The sequence below is a fragment of the Podarcis bocagei genome, assembly GCF_964188305.1.
Source record: "Podarcis bocagei genome assembly, chromosome: 2".
In the NCBI taxonomy this organism is placed as follows: Eukaryota; Metazoa; Chordata; class Lepidosauria; order Squamata; family Lacertidae; genus Podarcis; species Podarcis bocagei.
Genome location: NC_138126.1, coordinates 25,401,974 through 25,426,751, shown reverse-complemented (window position 1 = coordinate 25,426,751; position 24,778 = coordinate 25,401,974). Strand labels below are relative to the sequence as shown.

General features: G+C 42.2%; 1 protein-coding gene and 1 long non-coding RNA gene across 18 annotated transcripts in view; one reads left to right on the top strand and one right to left on the bottom strand.

Moving 5' to 3' along the window:
• LOC308581308 overlaps window positions 1–21,420 on the bottom strand; it is a 129,185-nt gene extending 107,765 nt beyond the window's left edge. The window contains exon 1 of the long non-coding RNA XR_014004955.1: window positions 21,121–21,420. This is a non-coding gene — a long non-coding RNA (uncharacterized lncRNA). The remainder of the gene's footprint in view (window positions 1–21,120) is intronic.
• Window positions 1–24,778, top strand: part of IHO1 (interactor of HORMAD1 1) — a 43,474-nt gene that overhangs the window by 15,916 nt on the left and 2,780 nt on the right. For all 17 annotated transcript variants that reach the window (XM_081182831.1, XM_081182825.1, XM_081182830.1 and 14 more), the window contains 5 exons: window positions 1,252–1,405; window positions 4,285–4,442; window positions 11,202–11,250; window positions 11,480–11,555; window positions 22,696–22,802. In XM_081182831.1, the coding sequence (XP_081038957.1) occupies window positions 1,252–1,405; window positions 4,285–4,442; window positions 11,202–11,250; window positions 11,480–11,555; window positions 22,696–22,802 (544 nt within the window). The remainder of the gene's footprint in view (window positions 1–1,251; window positions 1,406–4,284; window positions 4,443–11,201; window positions 11,251–11,479; window positions 11,556–22,695; window positions 22,803–24,778) is intronic.

The window sequence follows — 24,778 nt, the reverse complement described above, 5'->3', positions numbered from 1 at the left end:
CAAAGAACTCTGATGATTTTGAAGAAGTTGCAGAGAGAAAACAGTTTTGTATGTGTTAAGTTGTGGGTGAACATATCAGACGACACAGTCATTCTTCAAACAGCTCTTGTTTATTCACAGGCCAGAACAGAACTGAACTGAAGGGTTCAGTCAGCCTGCTTATATAGAGCTCCAGTACAACGTAACTAACAATTTTCTAAAACTACCCAATCACTGAATGTCACTTTTGATCCCTCATTTTTATAACTATCTACATTGTCCCCTACTGGCCCAGGGTGAGAACTTCAGTACATAACAGTATGAGCTACCTGATACTGAGGTTCAGAGGATGCAAAGATTCAGCTTTACTCATTCTTGCTCCGTTGAGGAAGCATAATACTGCTGCTGATGTTAGCTCAGTCCAGGACTAGGACTAGCCCTGTCTAGGATGATTGACAGAGTAGCAACATAGACCCCATCTGCCCTATGCATTTAAAGCTATATCATACCACTTTAACCAGTCACATCTTCCCCCAAAGAATACTGGGAACTGTAGTTAGTTAAGGGTGCCAGTAGTTGTTAGGAGACCCCTGTACTCAGTAAGTCACAATTCCCAGAGCGGTTTGATAGTCAATCCCTCTTCCCAGGGAATTCTGGGGATTTCAGCATCCCCCAGTTTTCTGACGTTTCACCTATAACCTTTCTACACAACTGTAAGCTCATTTTAAAAACAAATAAGATTTTCAGGATGATGCAGGATTCACTGCCTGTTTCCAAAGTTCTGTCCTTATACAGAATTGTAAAATACAAGTGACCCAAGGCATAAGTAATAACAAAATAATCAGTTACATCAAATTTGCAGTTGCTGCTGAGAACTATTGACATATTTTCCACTTCTGTTCATTCTCCTCATGTAATTTCAACCAAAACCTCAGCCATTTAAATTTGTTGGAAGAGGGGAATGATCAATTGTATTACTAGCAACATAAAAACATTATTTCTGAATGCCATGAGAAGAATGATACAGGCCTTAAATCAGTCATACTAGGATTCCATGTTTTGTGGTTTATCTCTTTCTGATGAATAGTGGAAGTTCCTCTGCCTCCAAATGAACATTCATCAGGATTGCCAAGCATTTAATACTGTTTTGTTATGGAATTTAGGCAGTTTGGGGCATGATAAAGAACCAAATATATTTTGGCTGTGCTGTATGTTTTTAATATATTGTCATTACTATTTTTTACACTTGCTTTTTCTGTTTTCCTGTTTCAGGCCTAACAAACCATTGAACTGGACCAGTGATTACAGCAGTATGAGTGACTCTCAGTTCCTTTTTGGCTCCCAGTTCTGCCCAGAGAATTCACAGTCAGCACTGACCCCACTTGAATTGAGACAAGAAAAAAGTTCACAGCAAAATTCTCAGGATGTGAGTCTGATGTGTAATTTTCTATGCTGGTAATTTTCTGCCTTTGGGGAATTAGTAAAAATTGAACATTATATAGAGTTTGTTATTACATTGCTTCCTGCAGAAGCTCTATGCGGCATATTAACCTCACAACAAACGTGGCTGTGTAACCCATGACAATTTATTTCTAGAACCAATGGAGTCTGAATCTATGTAGTCCACATGCAATCTAGATCTATTGCATATTTTTTAAAGTTGGTAGTACAATAGCTTTGTAAACAAGCATTTTGGTTTTCCTGTGAATGTCCCGGTCCTCAAACACTCTGCACTTCAATCAGGAGAAAGCCGCGCTCCGCCCGGAAACCAATGTCCCCACTGTGGAAGGACATGTGGATCCAGAATTGGCCTCCACAGTCACTTACAGACTCATTGTTAAAACCGTGTTTATGGAAGACAATCTTACTCGGCTACGAGTGATTGCCAAAGAAGAAGAAGAAGAAGGATGACTGTATACCAATATCACAACCACTACTTCCTTCTTCATTACCTGGGACACATGCAGGGAGAAAAAGGCATGGAATAACTCAATCAAGGGGAGGGGTTTCAAATGTGGGAGACTGAGTAAGCTGCTTTGGGGTACAGAAGTGTGGCTAGGATGTGCGGACCAAGGAGAAAAGAGGAAGGCCTGAAGAGATCCTGATGGACTGGAAATTTGCTTGAAAGGAATAAGGTGTTACTATACTGGTGTTGGGTTAAAAGTGTAATTGTGTTTTATTATCGGTTTTTGATTATGTGTCTTCTAATGCCTTTGCTAACATGTTTGTTACTTTTCTACAGGGAACTTGTATATTGCTGTTTGCTTGTATATCTTGGAACAGATGTCTTGTGGGGTGTGGGGGTGTGTGGATAGTTAAGAGCTTGGAGGAAAAGGCTGTATGTAGGGACCCTTCTAATCCCTGGATCCAGAAAGTGTTGAAATATAAGGCAGGTGATCACCTGGGTGACGGGCCATTAAGAGAACAAAGGAAAAGGGCCCTGTGTGAGTTAGCAAATGGGTGGGGCTCCTCACTCAACTTGTAGTTAGTTAGAAGGAAAAGGCAGAGATTACAGTGATATGAACTAGATGAAAAAGAAGCAAGCGGGAGAGAGGCAGAACAATGTTCGATTTCTGTTTGAATCCAAGGCTATAACTATGAGAGAAACAAGACAATTTTAGGGTGGTAATGCTGTGAACCCCTCCATCATAGGCTCAGGTTGTAAATATGTGTAAATAAACCATATATCATAAAGACACCGCAGACAGTCTCAGCTGTGCCTCATTCCTAATCCCTAGTTGAGTACCTGGAATCCCTGGAATTTCACACAGCTCAGAGATTGGGGTGGTGTGCAATGCTACAAAATAGTTGCTTCTCTGATACAGCTAGAGGCTACTTCTACATAAAGAAGTAGACTTCTGTAACCATATCCTTAAGTTGATGGGGAATCACATGCAAATATGAGCTCCATTGGGAGGAAGGCCAGGCATCTCCAGCTAAACCCAGTAGTTGGAATTGTGTGTGTCTGTGTAGCCATTTTTTGTGCTGTTCTGAATAGTGTGCCATTTACAACTCATTCGTCATTTTTCACTGAAATCATTCTTAAATCAGGGTACATCCTCAAGGGTCAGAACAAAAAAGAAATCTAGAGCTCATCCAAACTTCCACTTTTCTCAACTCTTTCCCTGGGGGAAAAGTTGCTCTTTAGTGCTGAATTGGAGTAAACATCAGTGAGGTTTCTGCAGACTGACATTCGGTCCAATTTAGTGCTAAATAACACGTTTTCCCTGGGACAACAGTGGGGCAAACAGAAAACTGCCCAGAGTTGTGCGCTCTAGGTACAGGACAAGCGGAAGTATGGACGAGCCCCTAATGTTCGAGATTCAAAAGTACAATGTGGTCCTTTCTGATGTCCTGATACTTTTTGTCCTATCTGCACTTTGTAAATGGATTTTCCTACATTTTTGAAGATGAAAGAGAGGAGGCTAGGCTTTCTGCTTAAATTGAAGATCAAGGGAGTGAGGTTTCCATTTTCATCTACAGTGGTTTGGTGGATTAAAAGCAGGCCTTTTCTTCCTGAAATGCCAACAACTCATAAGAACATAAGAAGAGCCTGCTAGATCAGCCCAATGGCTCATCTAGTTCATTATCCCATTCGCACAGTGATCAGCCAGATGCATATAGCAAGCCCACAAGCTGAAAGCAACAGCACTCTCCTCTCATGTACATGCTTTTAAAAAATGAATTGGTGGTTTAGAAAAAGGAAGGAAGGAAGGAAGGAAGGAAGGAAGGAAGGAAGGAAGGAAAGAAAGAAAGAAAGAAAGAAAGAAAGAAAGAAAGAAAGAAAGAAAGAAAGAAAGAAAGAAAGAAAGAAAGATGCTTTACTCAAAGTACCGTATTTTTTGCACCATAACACTCACTTTTTTCCTCCTAGAAAGTAAGGGGAAATGTCTGTGCGTGTTATGGAGGAAATGCCTACGGGTGGCATGCCTATGGATTTTCCTCCTCTAAAAACTACGTGCGTGTTATGGTCGGGTGCGTGTTATAGAGCGAAAAATACGGTAGTTCTGCCTGGACATTCCAAGGGACTGAGTTGAAGATGTTTTGCATCACAAAGCTATACCCCTTGCTTTCCTTTCCATTTTTACTGAATTGTATTTTAACATACCATGTGTTCGCTGCTATGAAATCTTTCTGACTGAACAGTGGAGTATTTTTTTAAAAAAACAAATGTACTTCTCTGAAAAAGAGGCTGTGTTTCCTAGTGATATTGTAGTTGCTATAGTCCGGGTGATGCTTTATCTGTCTTTCTGTTAATGCATGTTAAATATTAGCACATGTTGTCTCTCTTTCTCTCAAAAACAGAATGAGCCCAGTATTTTTGCCAAGTACCAGTCTAAACCACAGCTCTTTGGAGGGGATGGAAAGGAAAAAGGACCATTTAATTTTCCAGCTGGAAGATTCAAAGGTGTCTTGGAGCAATTTGAAGAGAATAAGAAAAAGATCAAGGAAAAACACGATAAGTAAGCAAACAGTTGTGAAATCAGTTGACTCTCCCTTCTATTGAATACAATTGTGTATAAGTCCTACAAGATTTCCACCCCCCATAAATATCATTGCAGCTTGGCTAAGAAACTGTTTAGTAGAGAGGTCTCACTCCCACACTGACAGCTGTTGTTGTTTAGTCATGTCCGACTCTTTGTGACCCCATGGACCAGAGCACGCCAGGCACTCCTGTCTTCCACAGTTTGGTCAAACTCATGCTGGTAGCTTCGAGAACACTGTCCAACCATCTCGTCCTCTGTCGTCCCCTTCTCCTTGTGCCCTCCATCTTTCCCACCATCAGGGTCTTTTCCAGGGAGTCTTCTCTTCTCATGAGGTGGCCAAAGTATTGGAGCCTCAGCTTCAGAATCTGTCCTTCCAATGAGCACTCAGGGCTGATTTCCTTAAGAATGGATACGTTTGATCTTCTTGCAGTCCATGGGACTCTCAAGAGTCTCCTCCAGCACTATAATTCAAAAGCATCTATTCTTCAGCGATCAGCCTTCTTTATGGTCCAGCTCTCACTTCCATACATCAGTACTGGGGAAACCATAGCTTTAACTATACAGACCTTTGTTGGCAAGGTGATGTCTGCTTTTTAAGATGCTGTCTAGGTTTGTCATTGCTTTTCTCCCAAGAAGCAGGCGTCTTTTAATTTCGTGACTGCTGTCACCATCTGCAGTGATCATGGAGCCCAAGAAATTAAAATCTCTCACTGCCTCCATTTCTTCCCCTTCTATTTGCCAGGAGGTGATGGGACCAGTGGCCATTGTCCTCATTTTTTTGATGTTGAGCTTCAAACCATATTTTGTGCTCTCCTCTTTCACCTTCATTAAAGGGTTCTACTGTTAATGCAACTTCACCACCCTCTCCGCAGCAGATCACATTGTGCCCCCAGCATGGTGCAGACAGAAAGCCAGGAGTGGTCATGGGCTGCTGTGGCTCAAGAGCCAGTCACTGCATCTGGCGGGTGCCATGGGGCAGGACCAGCGGAAGGCCTTCAAAGGGTGCCACCCCTGGCTACAGCAGCTCTCTTCTCTTTCCTGTTGCCTGAATTGGTGCTTCCAAATTACTGCTATTTTTGGATGGGATCCAATCACATACTGGCAAATTCAGGTTGCACAGTTACATTTGATTGAGAGGTCTTGCTCAGCAAACCCACTTCCCTGAAAGATTGGACTTTTTGCAACAAGTGACGGGAAAACGCACTGGAAATTGTGAGGTATCACTTGCTCAATGCAACACCATCTAACCCCCCCCCCAAACAAATCAGGGTGAATGCTTCCTAAATAATCAGTGTCATCAAGCCTACCCAAATCAGGATGAGTACTGAATAAACAGGGTGTCTGAAAGCATTCTCGGTAGAAAAGCACTCCTTTTTCAATATGGGTTTGGCTTTCCCTCTGTACATAAAGCATTAAGATTGTGCTGTGTAGGCTACTGCTTTCTGTGTTTGTGCTGCTGGAGGATTTGATCCCCTGGCTACAATGAGCCCTATAAGTTGTGTGTGTGTGTGTGTGTGTGTGTGTGTGTGTGTGTGTGTGTGTGTACTCTGATAGCCATTAGTGTCCTCAACTGCTACATGGGCTAGCAGGGATCTGTCTTAAGTTGCCATGTGACTTTTGAGAATTAGATGGAGCCATTCAGTATATCTAGTCCCTCTGGAAATATATATACCGTATTTTTCGCTCTATAACACGCACCAGACCATAACACGCACATAGTTTTTAGAGGAGGAAAACAAGAAAAAAAATATTCTAAACGAAATAGTGGATATATGATTTTTGTGGTTCATGCTGTGGCCACAGACATGTGATCTGACAGTGAGTTTGGAGAAGCCCAATGCAAAAATCCTGAGGATCCATGTGGACCCATGTTTGTAACCATGGAGGAGGGAAGGAAGGGGAACCATGGATCCTCTGCTCACGACTGCAGCAGATCTCCACCACCACCCGCAGGCATTCGCTCCATAACACGCACAGACATTTCCCCTTACTTTCTAGGAGGAAAAAAGTGAGTGTTATGGTGCAAAAAATACGGTATATATTGTGGACATGCCCTAAAACAATGAGAACATAAGAAGAAGAGCCTCCTGGGTCAGGCATGTGATCCATCTGGTCCAGCATCTTGTTCTCACAGTGGCCAACCAGATGTCTATGGGAAGCCCTTAAGATTCTAAGCAAGTGGCATTCAGAGGGATACAACTTCAAACTCTGGAGGTGGAAGGGTGCTAAGGACAATCATTTCCAGAGTGCAGTCGTACCTTGGATCCTGAACGCCCTGGAACTTAGACATTTTGGCTCCTGAATGCCACAAACCCACAAGTGATTGTTCCGGTTTGCAAATGTTCGTTTGGAACCCGAGGGTCCGATGCGGCTTCCTGCAGCCAATCGGAAGCTGTTTTTTGGTTTTCAAACGTTTTGGAAGTCAAACAGACTTCCGGAACATATTCCATTCGACTTCCAAGGTACGACTGTATAGTGATCTTAATCTCAGGGTCATGGGTTTGAGCCCCACGTTAGGCAAAAGATTCCTGCATCGCAGAGAGTTGGACTAGATGACCCTTGTGGTCCCTTTCAACTCTGCTGTTCTATGATAATATGTCCTGCACAGCACCATCCAAACACAAATGTATATTAGTCTGAACAGGGAATTGGCTATATAGCAGATCCTCTCAAGGGAAAAATGAGAGTGTACAATGTTTGCCTTAGCCTAATAGGCATTAACTTTCCATCTGCTCTTTGTCAGGAGGAGAGGAGTCTGTCTTGTCAAGTTCCATTTGAGTGAATTTCGGGGGCAGGGAGGGATTTTCTAACAAAAAAATGCAGAGGAAATGCCTTATGGCTGAACAAAAGCACTGCTACACTACTCTTTACATTTTGATTAAAAGTTGGCCATGATTAGAATGATTGGTATGTTTTGAGGGAATGAATGTGTTTTTAAAATGTATACCTTTATCATATAAACAAGCATTTTAGAGCTGTGTGTTCTACTGATATTGCAGCCTCCCTATGGCATTCTTTAATACACGCTTTGTTAGTAAGAGAGGATTAGGATGGATGGACCCCAAGAAAAACCACAGAAGTTCCCCCCCCCCTTCAGCAAGCTATGTAATAACTTCAGAACCAAGTGTGAGGGATTTTAATGATTTCCCCCCCTGTGGAGTGATGAATAATTCCAATTTGGTACATATTATGTTCAGAAAAAAAGATGTGAGAAAAATATGAAAAAAGTGTTTGTGTGTTCTTGTAGGAAAGCTATATTTTGATGGAAAGACTTCAGGCAATTGTAGTTGCTCAAATGATTATCTCTCCTCTGACAAAATACATTGAAAAGCTTCTGATAAGACAACCATTGAAAATCTATTGGAAAACATTAGCCACAAGCAAATTAAAAGCAAGATTGACAGCCATCTGATTTTATAAACATTTAGAGAAAATTCTAAATGCAGATTTATTGTTTTAAAAAACAACCTTACGCAATTTCTTCTTGTTCTGTCATAATCCCCTTATCTAAAACATCATCCCTTATCATTATCATCTACATCTGCAAAGAATTGTTGCATTTGAGCTTTGTTCTCTCAATGTAGGGTTCCCTCTTTGTTTTTCTGAGCCCACATATAATGCAAGAGCCATTATTTTTTCCCTACATGTGGCAAGTTCTAACATATGCTTGACCACTTTTGATTGGATTTCACATGGGCAATTCTCATCCACCATTCCTGCTATCTGAAGTTTATGTTTCTTGTTCATTATCACCCCACCTCTCACCTTTCACGTTTCCCCCCACTTCAGCTACTAATCTTGTTGCTGCTTGCAGAGCTTGTGCCTATACAGTGGTACCTCAAGTTAAGTACTTAATTCATTCCGGAGGTCCGTTCTTAACCTGAAACTGTTCTTAACCTGAAGCACCACTTTTTTTTAAATGATATTTATTAAATTTTACAAACCATATAAAATTAAAAAATTAAAAATAGGAAATAGAAAAAAGTAACAATAATAAAAGAAAAAGAAATACAAAAATACAAAGACAAAATACATAAAAAAGAAAAAAGTTAGAAAAAAGTCCATATTTTCATATCTTATATTTCATTTACTTGTTTTCTGACCTCCTCACACACCCCTTTTTTGTATTCCAGTTCACATGATTAATTCAGCAAATCCTTACCCTCTATCATTTATCTTCACTTAATATCTTCCGCTGAGAGATCCAACAGAACTAGGAGTGAGCTAAAGGAGTGAGCTAAAGAACAAATCATGAACACTTATTAACAGTCTGTTTTTTGTTAGACTATCCGTCACTCCTAACACCTGCTAGCTGAGGAATGATGTCATCCGTGGTGGGAAGAATGTAGTTTTCTCTTTCTTATGGTTTTATCCAGCTGTTTCAACTCCACACACATATGTAGGTACTATCCTTTTTTGGAACTGGCACCTCGTGTGCACAAGTCAGTGAGTTCCACAACTGGTTCTATAACCCCACATCAAACCATCTTCTCTAGTTCAGCTGGTACCTTGGGAAGTAACAGGGCTGATATTCTATGTGGGCTGCATAGGGTACAGTTCCTTCCTCACGTCTTACCTTTATTGATATAGTCTTCAAAATTCCTATCCCATTGTGAGGCTCTGCAAAGAGTTATTCTAAGCCACACACCAGGCCCATCGTTGTAGCTGTGACATGTCTCAAAAGATTATTGGTCTCAGCTTGGAGCACATATATTTTAAAGGGTGCAATCTCTACCTCTGTATTGAGTTTCTAGCCATGAAATATTCTGCACAATTTGGATTCTGTCTTCCAGAGCTAGCGAGCACTGTGAAAGCGTGCTGGAGACAGGGTGGATTGTAAAAACTTCTTCAGACAGACTCTGGAATCACACTTGCATCAGCTCCAGTATGTCAGCACAATGCCATTAATTTGCAGTGACACCTCCCATGGCCTCAGTAGATTTCCTTGGTTTCGGTTTCCTCTGTTGAAAGCAGGCCCTTTCATGAATATGGTTCATCTTTGCCACTCATCAATTTTCCGCAAGACTAGGAACAAATGAAAAAGATTTCAATAACTGTTGTGCCTGTGGGCACAAATTAGGTCATGTTGACTATAATACTGATTTTGTTGTTGTAATTGTTTACTTGTCTCTGTAGTTCCATAATCACTCAAAAACTAATAATAATGATGATGATAAATCATTTTTAAAAAATAGCTTGAGGAGCAAAATTTATTATTATTATTATTATTATTATTATTATTATTATTATTATTATTATTATTATTATTATTTTAAATAGGGAGCATATCTAGATTTCTTGTACTTCTGTAATTAAGTTTTGCGGCAATACCAATAATGAGAGAGCAGTGGTTTCTCATCTGGCCATCCAGCAGGCCTTCTAAAATAAAAATCATTTGATGGAAAGAATCTTGCCATTTTAGCTTTGTTCCTTTGTTGAGCTGTGCAGGAATCTTTGTTCCTCACTGGATTCTCTATGGAGTGTTCCTGATTTCTCACATGTTTAGTGAATGTGGCAGCTCCCCACACTTCTCCCTCAGCCTTCCTACCATAGCCTGCTTTGTGTCTCCTATGCTAGCCTGCTGCCCTGAGGTTAAGTGGAGGATGTTGTCTTATTGCCAATGCTGAAGTAAGGGCAGCTGCCAGATGGTCAGATTCTGTATGTGGAAAATTTAGGAGGCACCACCTTGTCCTTTGGCTCCTGCAGCAAAAAATGATCTAGGATGGCCCCAAGTCTCCACAAATTCTGAACGTGTATGACCTGTGCTACAGGAACTGCAACTGGTACTTTTTATTAGCCAGTGCACACAGATGTAAAATGGTACATACAACAATGCATAAATCAGTGCCCGACTTTCCATACTTTACACTGTCAAGTTTCTTAGAAACATCCCCCCCCCCCGTTTTTTATTTGTAACTATATCTGCCACAGTTTCGCAAAATATGAGTGTCCTTCATTCGCCCAGGTAAGGGCTCCCAAGCCACAATCTCAATCTTTTCCTCTGCACTTGTCACCTACCTGGAAGGAATACCTCCCAGACACATTCTCCAGTTCATTTTTCATTTGTTATTCCTTCACTTCCTCAGAGCCAGTGTGGTGTAGTGGTTAAGAGCGGTAGACTCATAATCTGGTGAACCGGGTTTGATTCCCCGCTCCTCCACATGCAGCTGCTGGATGACCTTGGGCCAGTCACACTTCTCTGAAGTCTCTCAGCCCCACTCACCTCACAGAGTGTTTGTTGTGGGGGAGGAAGGGAAAGGAGAATGTTAGCCGCTTTGAGACTCCTTCAGGTAGTGATAAAGCGGGATATCAAATCCAAACTCCTCTTCTTCTTCTCAGGTTACTGGCACCGTTTTCAAATGTTTCCTCTTCCACAAACCTACCATGTCCCCCCCCCCCATTTTCTTTTTTCCCATCATCAGATCTTAGCAGGTAAAACTGACTTGTTGAAACAAGCTCTCCTACAATTACTAGAACCCCTGATTTAGGACTTGCCATCCGTCAGCATTTCAGAAAAACAAGTTCACTGGGGATTCTTGCTAATGGAATTTACTTGACTATAGAGGTGAAAGTTCCATGGAGATAAATACTTAAATGAGGAATTAAAATGTGTTAAATCTACATTTTGCTATGTGGTGCATGCTGTCTCATGAGATTAATCTTGGCTTTTCCCTGTATTTGCTTTTGACTAATTTGCATACAATTTTTGTGTTTTTTTGTGTATCTCCCATTCAGCGAGCTTTTAAACACCTTTATTTTGAACACTAAAGAGAGTCTTCAAAGGGTAAGTGAATCCAAATTATAAGCTGGAAGCAGGGGTGGGAAATGTTTCATGCATTTCTCTTATTTTCTAATTAATAGAGCATTTGCCTTTTGTCATGCCCTATGATAAAATATAATTGAACCTTTGGTTTGAATGCTTTTCGATTCAGCTGGAAACACTGACTACACTGAAAACACCATAAGGGAAATGAATAAATATTAAGTCTTTCACAAAACTATTTATTTTGCAGCTGCAATTTTCCTTAGATAAGTTTGAAGAAACTCTGAAATCTATTTTGGATGGCTTCGGAAGCTTTTCTAAGTCGAGTAAGTACTTGGGATCTTTCTATTACAATCAGAGTGTGGGGTCAGACTAATCATTGCATCTGCATCTCTTCATAGCTACGGGGAAACCTTTCCAGGTGCTATGGTTTCACCTGGGTGATCATGAACCAGCCACTATCACCATAGGAAATGCAGTGATTTACTGTATTAATTTCATCTTTATCCCATCCTTCCTCCAAGGAACACACTTCTATCCTCAAAAGAACCGTATGAGATAGGGACTTGGCAAAAGGTCACCCAGTAAGCCTCAAGGCTGAGCAGGAATTTGAACACGGGTTCTACTGTGCTGCTCTAACCACTGTGTGATCCTGGCTCTCCACTTGTTGTGAATGACACACTAGTTATCCACATCTCTAGTAAATGACTTTTGCCCTATAAAAGCATGGCTGTTTGGGAGTCACTTATTGTGGGGATAGTTTTACAGTGGTACCTCGGGTCACAGATGCTTCAGGTTACAGACTCCGCTAACTGAGAAATAGTACCTCGGGTTAAGAACTTTGCTTCAGGATGAGAACAGAAATCGTGCGGCGGCAGCAGCAGGAGGTTCCATTAGTTAAAGTGGTACCTCAGGTTCAGAACAGTTTCAGGTTAAGAATAGACCTCCAGAATGAATTAAATTCTTAATCCAAGGTACCACTGTATTAGTGTCTTTGGAAAGGGGTGGGGCATTGTTTGGTGCACTTGAGGCATGTTGGCAAATCTACCCCTCTGCTTAGCTGCGTTATTTTCAGTCAGATTACTTTCCCCCATCTGTCTCCCCTGTGAACACCAGAAATTGTGCACCTATCCTTTCCATGGTTAGAGCACTCACTTCTGAAAATGAAGGCTCTTTCCCTATGAAGCCTGCTCATTTTCCCACACTAATGCTACCCCAAATCCCTTTTCACATAGGTGACTATGGGAGTGGCGCCCGAGGTGGCTAATACTATTATTAGTCCACTTTAATTGCCGAAACCTAAATATATGGTATGCTCTTGAACCCCTCATGCAAAATAGTGACAGCCTAGAGGCACTTTAGATGCACCAACAGTGGCAAATTCAGACACGGAATAGGAGTATGATGTATATTACCGGTGGATTGTACGAGTCCACGGTTTTATTTGATTTGTTTTGTTGTTGTGTTTTATGATGGGCGTAAAGCCGAATAAACATTTTCTCTCTATGAATTCTAGTATGGCATGACTAGAAAATTTGGTTTGAGTAACATGGAACTAATTTCCCTTTTTACTGAAGGAGAAAGTGCAGCCATGAGCTAAGGATTTACATAAGGTAGTCCAGGAAGTCTATCGGCAGGCTGGGATTTAAATATTAAATTCATATTGAAGTATAATTGAAACACTGGGTACTATATTGGAAAAATTGCTTTGGACAGGTGCACGTGTGTGTGTAAAAAACTACCTGCCAATCATTTAAAAGCAAAATATGTTAGTATTGCTTGAAAACTTAGCTATGTTCCTATAAGGCATTGTGAAATGTAAGTTTTCATATAGCAGAACACTTGGCATCTGCCATATTAACAAGCCACATTTCAGCAGAATGTTGCATCAGCCATGTTCAGCATATTGCTTCTTCCATCTACACCAGTTCATCTGTACATATCTGGTTGCCAATAAACACTGCTGTTCGATTGGGATCACAGTGATGGTTAATTATCCTCCTACCATTAAGTAACTGCAGTGGAGTCTTGGAAAGATATCAGTTAAATGTGTTCCCTTTGAAATCCAAGTCTCTCACCTCCCGCATCTGGTGCAAAAAGATGAGAAAGTTTTCCTCCAAGTGACAGGCATTTTGCAGACTGCAGCTGTCAGCGTGTGCCTCTGGGAGAATATTGTATATATTATATGTTATTGGTAGATAGGGAAAGCAGCAGGAATTAGGTCGATGTATTAGACTTCCCAGTGTATCAAATGGGCAATGCCCTAGTCTCTAGCTGCTGTGAATATAGGGAATTTGTTTTGAGAATGTGGCCTCATGTGAAGAAGGCAATGGCTTAGCTCATTTTAAGCTCATTATTTAGAGTTGTGCTGCTCATAACTAAGCTGTTACTCCTTTTCCTTTTTTGCCTCTGTGCAGTTCGTCAGCTGGGGAGGGCGGGGAATATTCATAGACGTGTATGCCATTGATTTAGCACAGTGGGATCCAAAAACGTTTAATGCAATAATGACTTCAGGAGAAATCTCAGCTTTCCTGCTGCTTGGCAGTTTTTTCACTGGCAGATGTTAGAACGAAACCTTCCACATGGGCAGTTTATGCCATCACCATCCATTGTCTTGCCATGTGGTTCCTCCTGGCCATAGCCCCAGACAGGTTTAGGTGTTCTAGATAAGGCATTAAAACTTCACACAAACTCAGCTAAGGGAATTTCACCTAAACTCAACTTTGGGAACTTCACAGCTAAATGGCTCATCCCAATGGGAACTTGCATAGCGAGGCTCCGGGCCCCACAGTTCCCTTAGCTAATAAACACACAGACACAAATGTTTAGGTTAATGGGATAAAATAGGCCACAACTTTATCGGTTACAGATGTGAGTGGTTTGGCTTAGGCATTGGGTAAAACCAGACTGTATCCTGACTCCTGCCCATCTGCAGGGAGTCTCATAAGGGTAAACCACCGGTAGGGGGAGCTCTATTATATACATCAAATCAGGGCACCCCCCAGGGTCCCAGTGGGGTCGTGCCATGGCCCAAGCCCACGGCCAAGCTTTGGACAGGAACCACACCCCCTAGATCCCTTTAACAGGGGTACCCTTAATGTGGAGGGGCAGGTGGAGGCCACCACCTCCCCTCCCATAAACAAGGCTTACCCAATGCCTAACCTTACAAAGTTGTGACAGTTGCTACAAGGTAAGCGAAAACCAAATGGCTGGTGCCAATCTGCCAAGTGGAAAAATTCCTACCAGGCCCCAACAATATGGCAGCTGACCTTAGTCCATAGCAAGGCCGCAGTCAAGCAACACATAAATGCAAGGAGGCGAAGGGAGAACATGCTGCTATTTAAACTGCTAGTGGCCATGCCCCCCGGCTATCCTGATTGGTCAGCTGGGGGGGCGTCACGCGGCCGGGAGTCCCTATGACGTGGGCGGCATCCCTCCATCCACAGCCAGGTCACTGGGAGGTCCGGCCCTCCTGCAATACCGCCCCCCGGGGAAGGGGAGCAGATTTAATATCACCTATTTCCATAGCTTGTTGGTGCCCCCATACTCAGCTGCACAGCAGCACCCTCCCCCACCATTGCATCTTTATTTAAGAATTCATGTGCTGCCCTTCAGGGGAAAAACACATATTTTCAGGGCAACTTTCAAATAAAACAATGAGCAGCTAAGTAAAATACATTGTGAAACAACAATATTATTTTTAAAATAGCAGATAAAAGTAGCATAATGGACCAGAGATAAAACTAAGATTAAAAGACCTAGGATATATATATATTCATGTTCACCTTTGCTTCCAAATATCCTCTAGTAGTGAGCAATTCAAGCATATATGCTGAAATTCTGCTATGAAAGGAAACCATCTCCTATCTGCTGCTTCACAGAAGTGCTGACCTAAAGGTCAGGTGTACCTTTCAAAAAGGACTCAGCAGAGCAAGCCCAGATTCTCCTTTGCGCAATGCTTTTGACTTGACATACATAACAGCAAATCAAGCACTGACCAAGCTGTCTGTTTTACATTTCCTTGCAGGCTTCAGGTCAGCTGTCCACTTAAAACAGACTACTAGCAAATTTATTTTATTGAGCTAATGTTTGTTTGGTGCACCCTGTTTTTCCTTAAACCCCTCGCCCACACAGTTTCAAAAGAGTTGGAAAAATTGCTCCCATGAGGAGTAGGGGGTGTTGCTGTCCGATGCCCCTAGGCAAGTGAGCACAGTTAAAACATCTATATCTCATCTTTCCAAACCCAAGGCAGCTTTTCGCATTTGTATTATGAACAAATTGTGCAAATTATTCTAACCAGTAAAACAAACAAAACATTAAAACCGTTAATGTTAACATTTGTTTTGCATAACAGAGTCTGCCTTCCCTTTTAGTTTTATACAGTATAACATAAAATGCAAACGCTACCAGAGCCTTTCAGTCTCTTTCTTCCTCCACTGTTTGGAGGCAGTATGCGTCTGAATGCCAGTTGCTGGGACTCAAAAGTGGGGAGGGGGTTGTTGCCTTCAGGTTGTGCTTGCAGGCTTCTCATAGGCATCTGTTTGGCTGCTGTGAGAACAGAATGCTGCCTAAAGGGGGGGGCATTGGCCAGATCTAGGACAGCTAAACTGGTGTCATGGTGCTGAAGGACCATATTTCTGATTCCCACTCACTATTACTGAATGGGCTTTGCATTGGTATCATCTTTAACATCAGATTGCTGGGTTTACCACCAAATAATTTATTCCCTGAAGATATTGAGTTATACTGATTTGTTTTGCGTGTGCTGTTTCTAAATATATGGTAAGCTAACACAATGTGGAGAATGTCTGACATGCAATTTAGAACCGGCTTGTTATTTACTAGCTTTCTTAGCGAGCAATTAGAAAGAAACTCACATATTCCCCCAATTGTTTTCTCCCAGCTTGTAACACTGGCATGCCTACATGGATAGTGCCAAAGTGCATATGCACCCTAGAGAACTGTGCCCCAACCATGCCATAGAGCAGCTTGGAAATCTATCTGCTTCCTCCCTTCTGCCCATAGCTGTCAACTGTCCCTTATTTGGCGGGAAAGTCCCTTATCCCAGCACTGTGTCCCGCTGCTGTCCCTTATTGATGATGTCCCTTAAATTTCCCGGGTTTCAAAGGAAGCAGCTCCTCTCCCTCCCTCCCTGCCAGCCAGGGAGGAGGGAGGCTCCAACTGTGTTGCTTGGCTGCGTTGCTCACCCAATAAGGAGTCTAAGAACGACTGGGTGGAGCTTGCATGCCTTGTGCTGATCAAATCGGCAGCGTTGCCTGGGGACTCGCCTTTGCTCAGCGCTTTCCAGCGGAGAGGTGACGGTGGTTTTCTTTGCTGCATCCCCTTTGCCGGGTTGCTGCGCTGTGGGAACCACCGCTTGAGGCTTCATTTGGCTGCTGGCTGGGCTTTCTGCCTTTGGCTTGGAGGGCCTCAGAAGTTGAACATACCTGTGCTTGGAAAATCCCTTATTTTGGCTGCTGATCCCTTATTTTTGAGGCTGCTGGCCCCTTATTTTCAAATCTGTCAGTTGACAGCTATGCTTCTGCCAATACGGATACACCTGAGAACAAGTGGGGATGGGGGAATGGCTAACCTACAACATGTCTGCAAGAAACAATCAAGAGAATTAAGCCAAATCTAGAGCATATATTTACCAAACAAAAAGTAGTACAGTTGTGCGGCAATCTTTGAGAGTCTGATTGAAAGTAAGAGGCCAACAGTTAAGAACATCTGTGCATGCACTCACAAAGTAGTCAGCTTTGCAGTTAACACAGCGTAACAGCAATCAAAAGCCTTTGACTGTGTTGACCACAGCAAACTATGGCAAGTTCTTAAAGAAATGGGAGTGCCTGATCACCTCATCTGTCTCATGAGAAGTCTCTATGTGGGACAAGAAGCTACAGTTAGAACTGGATATGGAACAACTGATTGGTTCCAAATTGGGAAAGGAGTACGCCAAGGCTGTATATTGTCTCCCTGCTTATTTAACTTATATGCAGAATTCATCATGCGAAAGGCTGGGCTGGATGAATCCCAAGCCAGAATTAAGATTGCCAGAAGAAATATCAACAACCTCAGATATGCAGATGACACAACCTTGATGGCAGAAAGTGAAGAGGAATTAAAGAACCTTTTAATGAGGGTGAAAGAGGAGAGTGCAAAATATGGTCTGAAGCTCAACATCAAAAAAACGAAGATCATGGCCACTGGGCCCATCACCTCCTGGCAAATAGAAGGGGAAGAAATGGAGGCAGTGAGAGATTTTACCTTCTTGGGCTCCATGATCAGTGCAGATGGTGACAGCAGTCACGAAATTAAAAGACGCCTGCTCCTTGGGAGAAAGGCGATGGCAAACCTAGACAACATCTTAAAAAGCAGAGACATCACCTTGCCAACAAAGGTCCGCATAGTAAAAGCCATGGTTTTCCCAGTAGTGATGTATGGAAGTGAGAGCTGGACCATAAAGAAGGCTGATCGCCGAAGAATTGATGCTTTTGAATTATGGTGCTGGAGGAGACTCTTGAGAGTCCCATGGACTGCAAGAAGAGCAAACCTCTCCATTCTGAAGGAAATCAGCCCTGAGCGCTCACTGGAAGGACAGATCGTGAAGCTGAGGCTCCAATACTTTGGCCACCTCATGAGAAGAGAAGACTCCCTGGAAAAGACCCTGATGTTGGGAAAGATGGAGGGCACAAGGAGAAGGGGACGACAGAGAATGAGATGGTTGGATGGTGTTCTTGAAGCTACCAGCATGAGTTTGATCAAACTGCGGGAGGCAGTGGAGGACAGAAGTGCCTGGCGTGCTCTGGTCCATGGGGTCACGAAGAGTCGGACACGACTAAACGACTAAACAACAACAACAACAACAGCAATCAATGAGAGCTTCATTGAGAGTAAAGGGCTTCCTTCAAGAACTTTTGCATATATATGTACAAAGCAGCCAGGTCAGCCTGACTGCTAATTCTACATTTCTTATATTTGCATTTCAAGGAAAAGAAATTATTTTGGGGGTAAATGGCACTCTAAACAGTGCACCTAAACATTACAAACTAGACAAATTCAAATCCACGCCTGAAATTACAGACTTCAGCAACATATCTGAATAATGTAGTATCTGAATGAGCACAAAGCAAAATAATTGTCACTGAAATTATTGTGTATGAATGGAGTCAGAGATTGGACATTATTTGTCTCTCGATTATCTACCCATCACAATAATGGGGTGCTGTGGCAAACAACAACGATACGATCGAAGGTGTCATTATCCTTGCTAATGTAGCATGTCTGAAAAATTGTTGTATGTACAAGCTACATTAGCAAGAAACGCTTCCCCCTTGATTGTGACTACCGCAGCTGATGTGAGGACACGGAGTAACCCATTAAAATATTTAGAATTAACTAATGCAACATCTACATAATTGCAATGGGCAACAGGTCTGCAGACAGGAGCACATGGAGGTATTCCTTGCTGTAATTCATAAACATAGGAAACCTTCCTAATAAGTAACAAAGGTAGATTCAACAAGCCTGAATGCTGCCTGCTGCTGGGCTATGGTGACTGGCAGTAGTTCTCCAGGCTTTCAGACAAGAGTTCCTTTCTTAGTCCTACATGCAGATGCCAGAGATTGAGACTTCCACATACAAAACATGGGCTCCACCACTGAGCTGTAGCCATTTCATTAAAGAGAAACACCAGCTTTGATATCTATACAGTGACACCTCGGGTTACACACGCTTCAGGTTACATATGCTTCAGGTTACACACTCCGCTAACCCAGAAATAGTGCTTCAGGTTAAGAACTTTGCTTCAGGATAAGAACAGAAATTGGGCTGCAGCGGCAGCAGGAGGCCCCATTAGCTAAAGTGGTGCTTCAAGTTAAGAACAGTTTTAGGTTAAGAACGGACCTCCGGAACGAATTAAGTACTTAACCCGAGGTACCACTGTATACTGGTGTCATGTTGCCAAAGAACCGTATTTCTGAACATAGGCACCTTTTGGTCCTAAACTGGATGAACATCCAATGGGATTGTAATTTCTTAGGTGCTGCACTGTGTTCACAGATTTTAAAAAGGGAACCCTTATACTGCCGGTGTCTGACTTCATAAGAACAAACAGCAGGTGGCTGGATGGGTTGCTGTCCATCAGCGAAACACCTGTGTGGAGATATGATTAAACAGCTCTCCCGAGCTATACAGTTCTAAAGATGACTTCCAGACTGCTATGCCTTTTCTCAAGTCATCTGAAAGCAGCCTTTGAGAAACTGACACCGTCTCCACTGGATGGTGTCACCAGGAGAATTGCTGAGAATTACTGTAAAAGTTCAAGATTCCCATTAGGACTCTAACCCAAATAATACATGAGGCTCGGTATTCAAATCCAGTAATTTACGGAAATGGATGGGTTTTTGAGCAAATAAATTTAGAAGCCATGCCCAGGGCACCAAGACTTCATAGGGCTGCTTAAAACTAATAAGCCCAAAAGCGATTGTGTTGGCTATTAGTGGAGAAACTGTCACTTAGCAGTATTTTTTTCTTTGAAAAGGAAAAGAAAGATTACCCATCATCTGCATTCTGCTTTCAGTCTATAGCCTTGTGCGGTAATGTATTAGCCATTAATAAGGATAACCGCCATAGAGGGAAAGAGCCTTTTTATTTCAGGAAACTTGTCTTAGATGTAGCAGCCAGACTTTTAATGAGGCTTTTGCTTTTTGTCTAGTTTTTGAGCAAGGTTGACTGGGGTCAAGTAATATGCTTAGCTGCGACTGCGGCGTCAGTGATGGATCTAAATGTGCTTCTGCCATGAAAACAGCTATAGAACATTTATAAAAAATAATAATAATGAGAAATGATGGTACTGTAATAACACAAAAGGAGTTTCTTATTTAATCATATGTGTTGATACTGTACAAGAGTGATGACCTTTTTGAAAACGGTGGTAAATTTGATTCAGTTGAGGAAATGATGAATTGTAAAATACCCTGAGATCCACTAGTTTGCCAGATGGATTATATGAAAGAAGCAGTGTGTAAACAGGAGATAATCTTGAATTTGATAAGCTGCAAGATTGACTTTACTGACTTCAGTGAAATATTGAAAAGTATCAACTTTCCTGACAAAATGTGAATGCTTAGGAAAAGTGTGGAATATATTAAAAATGTAAAATGGGTATCATATATGAAAACAAAGGTCAGAATAGATGTACCACTTCCTGTCTCATTGGCATTGGTTATTAGCTATACACATCAGGAGGAATTCAATGTTCTACTAAGGCGATTGTTCTGTTAGAATCCCTTCTCTCCTTCTGACGCCCCCTCTCCAATGTTAAGCAGGGTGGCCAAAGCCACCCATATCCCCAAATTAGGCCTGAAACCACAACAAAAGTGGTCTACATAATGTTTCATCATAAAACAAAAACAAGCACAGCAACACAAAATTCCAATAGTTGGCACAATCTTTTATTTCCAATGCTAAGTGTGTGTGTGTGTGTGTGTGTGTGTGTGTGTGTGTGTGTGACTGAAATAAATTGATAAATTGATTTCCTCATTTACTGCTCCATCACCTCTTCCTCTGTTGTCTGTCCTATGTTGACTATCCTGTGTAGCCTTTTAGATTGTAGGCTTCTCTGGCAGGGAGTTTGGTGTAGCGGTTAAGAGCAGTGGACTCGTAATCTGGTGAACCGGGTTCGCGTCTCCGCTCCTCCACATGCAGCTGCTGGGTGACCTTGGGCTAGTCACACCTCTCTGACGTCTCTCAGCCTTACTCACCTCACAGAGTGTTTGTTGTGGGGGAGGAAGGGAAAGGAGAACGTTAGCCGCTTTCAGACTCCTTAGGGTAGTGATAAAGCGGGATATCACATCCAAACTCTTCTTCTTCTTGCTATACGTAGAGTACATTGTTGTTGTTTAGTCGTGTCCGACTCTTTGTGACCCCATGGACCAGAGCACGCCAGGCACTTCTGTCTTCCACTGCCTCCTGCAGTTTGGTCAAACTCATGCTGGTAGCTTCGAGAACACTATCCAACCATCTCGTTCTCTGTCTTCCCCTTCTCCTTGTGCCCTCCATCCTTCCCAGCATCAGGGTCTTTTCCAGGGAGTCTTCTCTTCTCATGAGGTGGCCAAAGTATTGGAGCCTCAGCTTCACAATCTGACCTTCCAGTGAGAACTCAGGGCTGATTTCCTTAAGAATGGATAGGTTTGATCTTCTTGCAGTCCGTGGGACTCTCAAGAGTCTCCTCCAGCACCATAATTCAAAAGCATCAATTCTTTGGCGATCAGCCTTCTTTATGGTCCAGCTCTCACTTCCATACATCACTACTGGGAAAACAATAGCTTTTACTATACGGACCTTTGTTAGAGTACATAGCACTATATAATTAGTCAATACTAAAAATTCTCAGGAAATTAACTACTCTACAAAGTTTTACACTTTTTTTGGCACTTTTTCCATGCCTGAGTAAAAATGCAGAATACACAGAACCCAAAATATGTATACTGAGGCCTGTTAACTACGATCGAAATTATTGCAGATAGCAGGAGCCGATTTGAAGTTCTTGGCAGAGGCGCTTCATGGGCTTTCAGCGATAGCTAGACCTTGCATTGGCTGATGCATGCTCTATGTGTTATGTACCAAAAATCAAGCAAATAATAACCTTGATGATGATGATGATATTTGTATACCGCCCTTCATCTGTAGGTCTCAGGGCGATTCGCAGCATAAAGATACAAGATAAAAACACAAAATACGTAATAAAAACAAAACAACCCATAACCCCACCTCCCCCTTCCCTGACTTCTCTTGTAGCTAATTCCTTTGTGGATATATCATTGGCACTGTACACTTACTTCCTGCTTGCAGCAAATGGGGCTCTGGATTTTGTGGGAGGGGTGGAATGTGGTATGTGGTGGACCAGATGGGCCTCAAAAGTTCTTTCCAGCTCTGTTATTCATAGTGTGGGGTTGTTGTTTTGATTAACAAGCATGCGCTACACAAACTGTACAAAAGTTTTGCCTTTTGAGTGCCACTTTTTTTGAAAAAGCAAGTGGCATTTCCAAGAACCTTCCACACATGTCTCATCTTAGTCATTGGTAGAACTGTGGCATGATGACGTGTATGGGGTTGGGATGTGCTGTGAAAATACCTTGAATTACTTGGAATTATATGGAAGAGACTGGGCTAGGGATCTGTATGTATAAAAGAAGAAGCAAGTGGGCTTTATAACATTTATAAAATGAATCTTCCTTCATTGCACATGCCCACTTGGAAGCACCATTGTGTCAGTTTTAAATAACACTGTGGTGGTGGTGGTGGGGACATTTTCTAGTTCTCTTTGTGAAATGTTGCGCCCACTTCATAACCCACAGTATACAATTTCATTCCAACCTCGCTGAGAAATACTGAGTGGCATTTTATCTTTGACAGAGTAAATGTGACAGGATAAATGTGGTTTGTATTGATTTCTGTGTCTAGTGCAAGAAACGTCTCAATCCTATTATGAATTGGTGCTGAATGCTATGAGAGACAAAAATGAAATGGAACAAGCATTACTAGGAGTGGAGAAGAAAAGGCTGGAAAACGTAAGTGTGGAGATTGTTCTACTTTATTTAGCTGAACTCTGCCCCCACTTCTTCTTTTCTCTCTTCAGAAAATGCAGACTAATTATCAGATGGTGCCTTCAGAGACACATCTGTACATTTCCTGTAATGAAATAATAATCAGCTTTTTAGCTGTAGTGCATTGTTGTCAGGGACTGTAGTTTGCCACAAACAAGACTCCAAAATGCCAAAAAAACCACCACCCAACACTCAGGTTCACAACCAGCAGAATAAATTGGTCCCTCCACCATTATTATTTTTTTCAAAGTATCACTTATGTATAGACTCCTCTTTCGGGCAGTGGGGACTTTTCACAGGGGAACTGCATATCCTTGCAACATTTTTTTCCTGGTGAAAATAGGGATGTCCTGTTTCGTACCCTCCAACATTTATCCTATGAAAATAGGGGAAAGCGGGACATTTTGGAATCAAATCAGAAACTGGGACAGCTTCTGTAAATCCAACTGTCCCTGGAAAACAGGGTGGGTCTGGAATTGACATATTTTTCTTGGGATTGAGTGGATTTAACAAAAACAATGATATTCAGTTTTATTAAGAAACTAGAAACTCATCACCTTCATTATCGTTTCCCCCTTAATAATAAAGGTGCAAGTTTTCTTAGGGAGCCAGTGTGGTGTAGTGGTTAAGAGCGGTAGTCTCATAATCTGGGGAACCAGGTTCGCAGCTCTGCTCCTCCACATGCAGCTGCTAGCCACACTTCTCTGAGGTTTCTCAGCCCCACTCACCTCACAGAGTGTTTGTTGTGGGGGAGGAAGGGAAAGGAGAATGTTAGCCACTTTGAGACTCCTTCGGGTAGTGATAAAGCGGGATATCAAATCCAAACTCTTCTTCTTCTTCTATGCACATAGAATCATAGAATCATAGAGTTGGAAGAGACCACAAGGGCCATCGAGTCCAACCCCCTGCCAAGCAGGAAACACCATCAGAGCACTCCTGACATATGGTTGTCAAGCCTCTGCTTAAAGACCTCCAAAGTAGGAGACTCCACCACACTCCTTGGCAGCAAATTCCACTGTCAAACAGCTCTTACTGTCAGGAAGTTCTTCCTAATGTTTAGGTGGAATCTTCTTTCTTGTAGTTTGAATCCATTGCTCCGTGTCCGCTTCTCTGGAGCAGCAGAAAACAACCTTTCTCCCTCCTCTATGTGACATCCTTTTATATATTTGAACATGGCTATCATATCACCCCTTAACCTCCTCTTCTCCAAGCTAAACATGCCCAGCTCCCTTAGCCGTTCCTCATAAGGCATCGTTTCCAGGCCTTTGACCATTTTGGTTGCCCTCCTCTGGACACGTTCCAGTTTTCAGCGTCCTTCTTGAACTGTGGTGCCCAGAACTGGACACAGTACTCCAGGTGAGGTCTGGCCAGAGCAGAATACAGTGGCACTATTACTTCCCTTGATCTAGATGCTATACTCCTATTGATGCAGCCCAGAATTGCATTGGCTTTTTTAGCTGCTGCGTCACACTGTTGGCTCATGTCAAGTTTGTGGTCAACTAAGACTCCTAGATCCTTTTCACATGTACTGCTCTCAAGACATGTTTGCTGAGAAAACATAAGCTACCAGAGCAGTCCACTCACATCTATGTTAGGGCTCCTCAAGATGACCTATTTATTAATTAATCATCCTCCTGATTTGCTTGCACAAAGCTTACATGGAAGTTAGATTAAATTGGGTCTTTATTTCACATTTGTTCTGATTTGTTTGCAAGGAGGCTATATGACAATAGGCGTGTGTCCTGATTTGCTTGTGGCGTGGAACATCCTTCTATCAATCATGCGTTTCTCCATACTTTACAATGCTTTTCCCTGTCACTTTCCCAACTGCTAAAAGTCTTTTAAAAAGTGGATTTGTTGCACTAGTGTGACAGGGTGCTTTAATCTACTTTACTTGTGCAAATACTGAAACCCTGGAGGTACCTTTAGTTGTTTGTGGC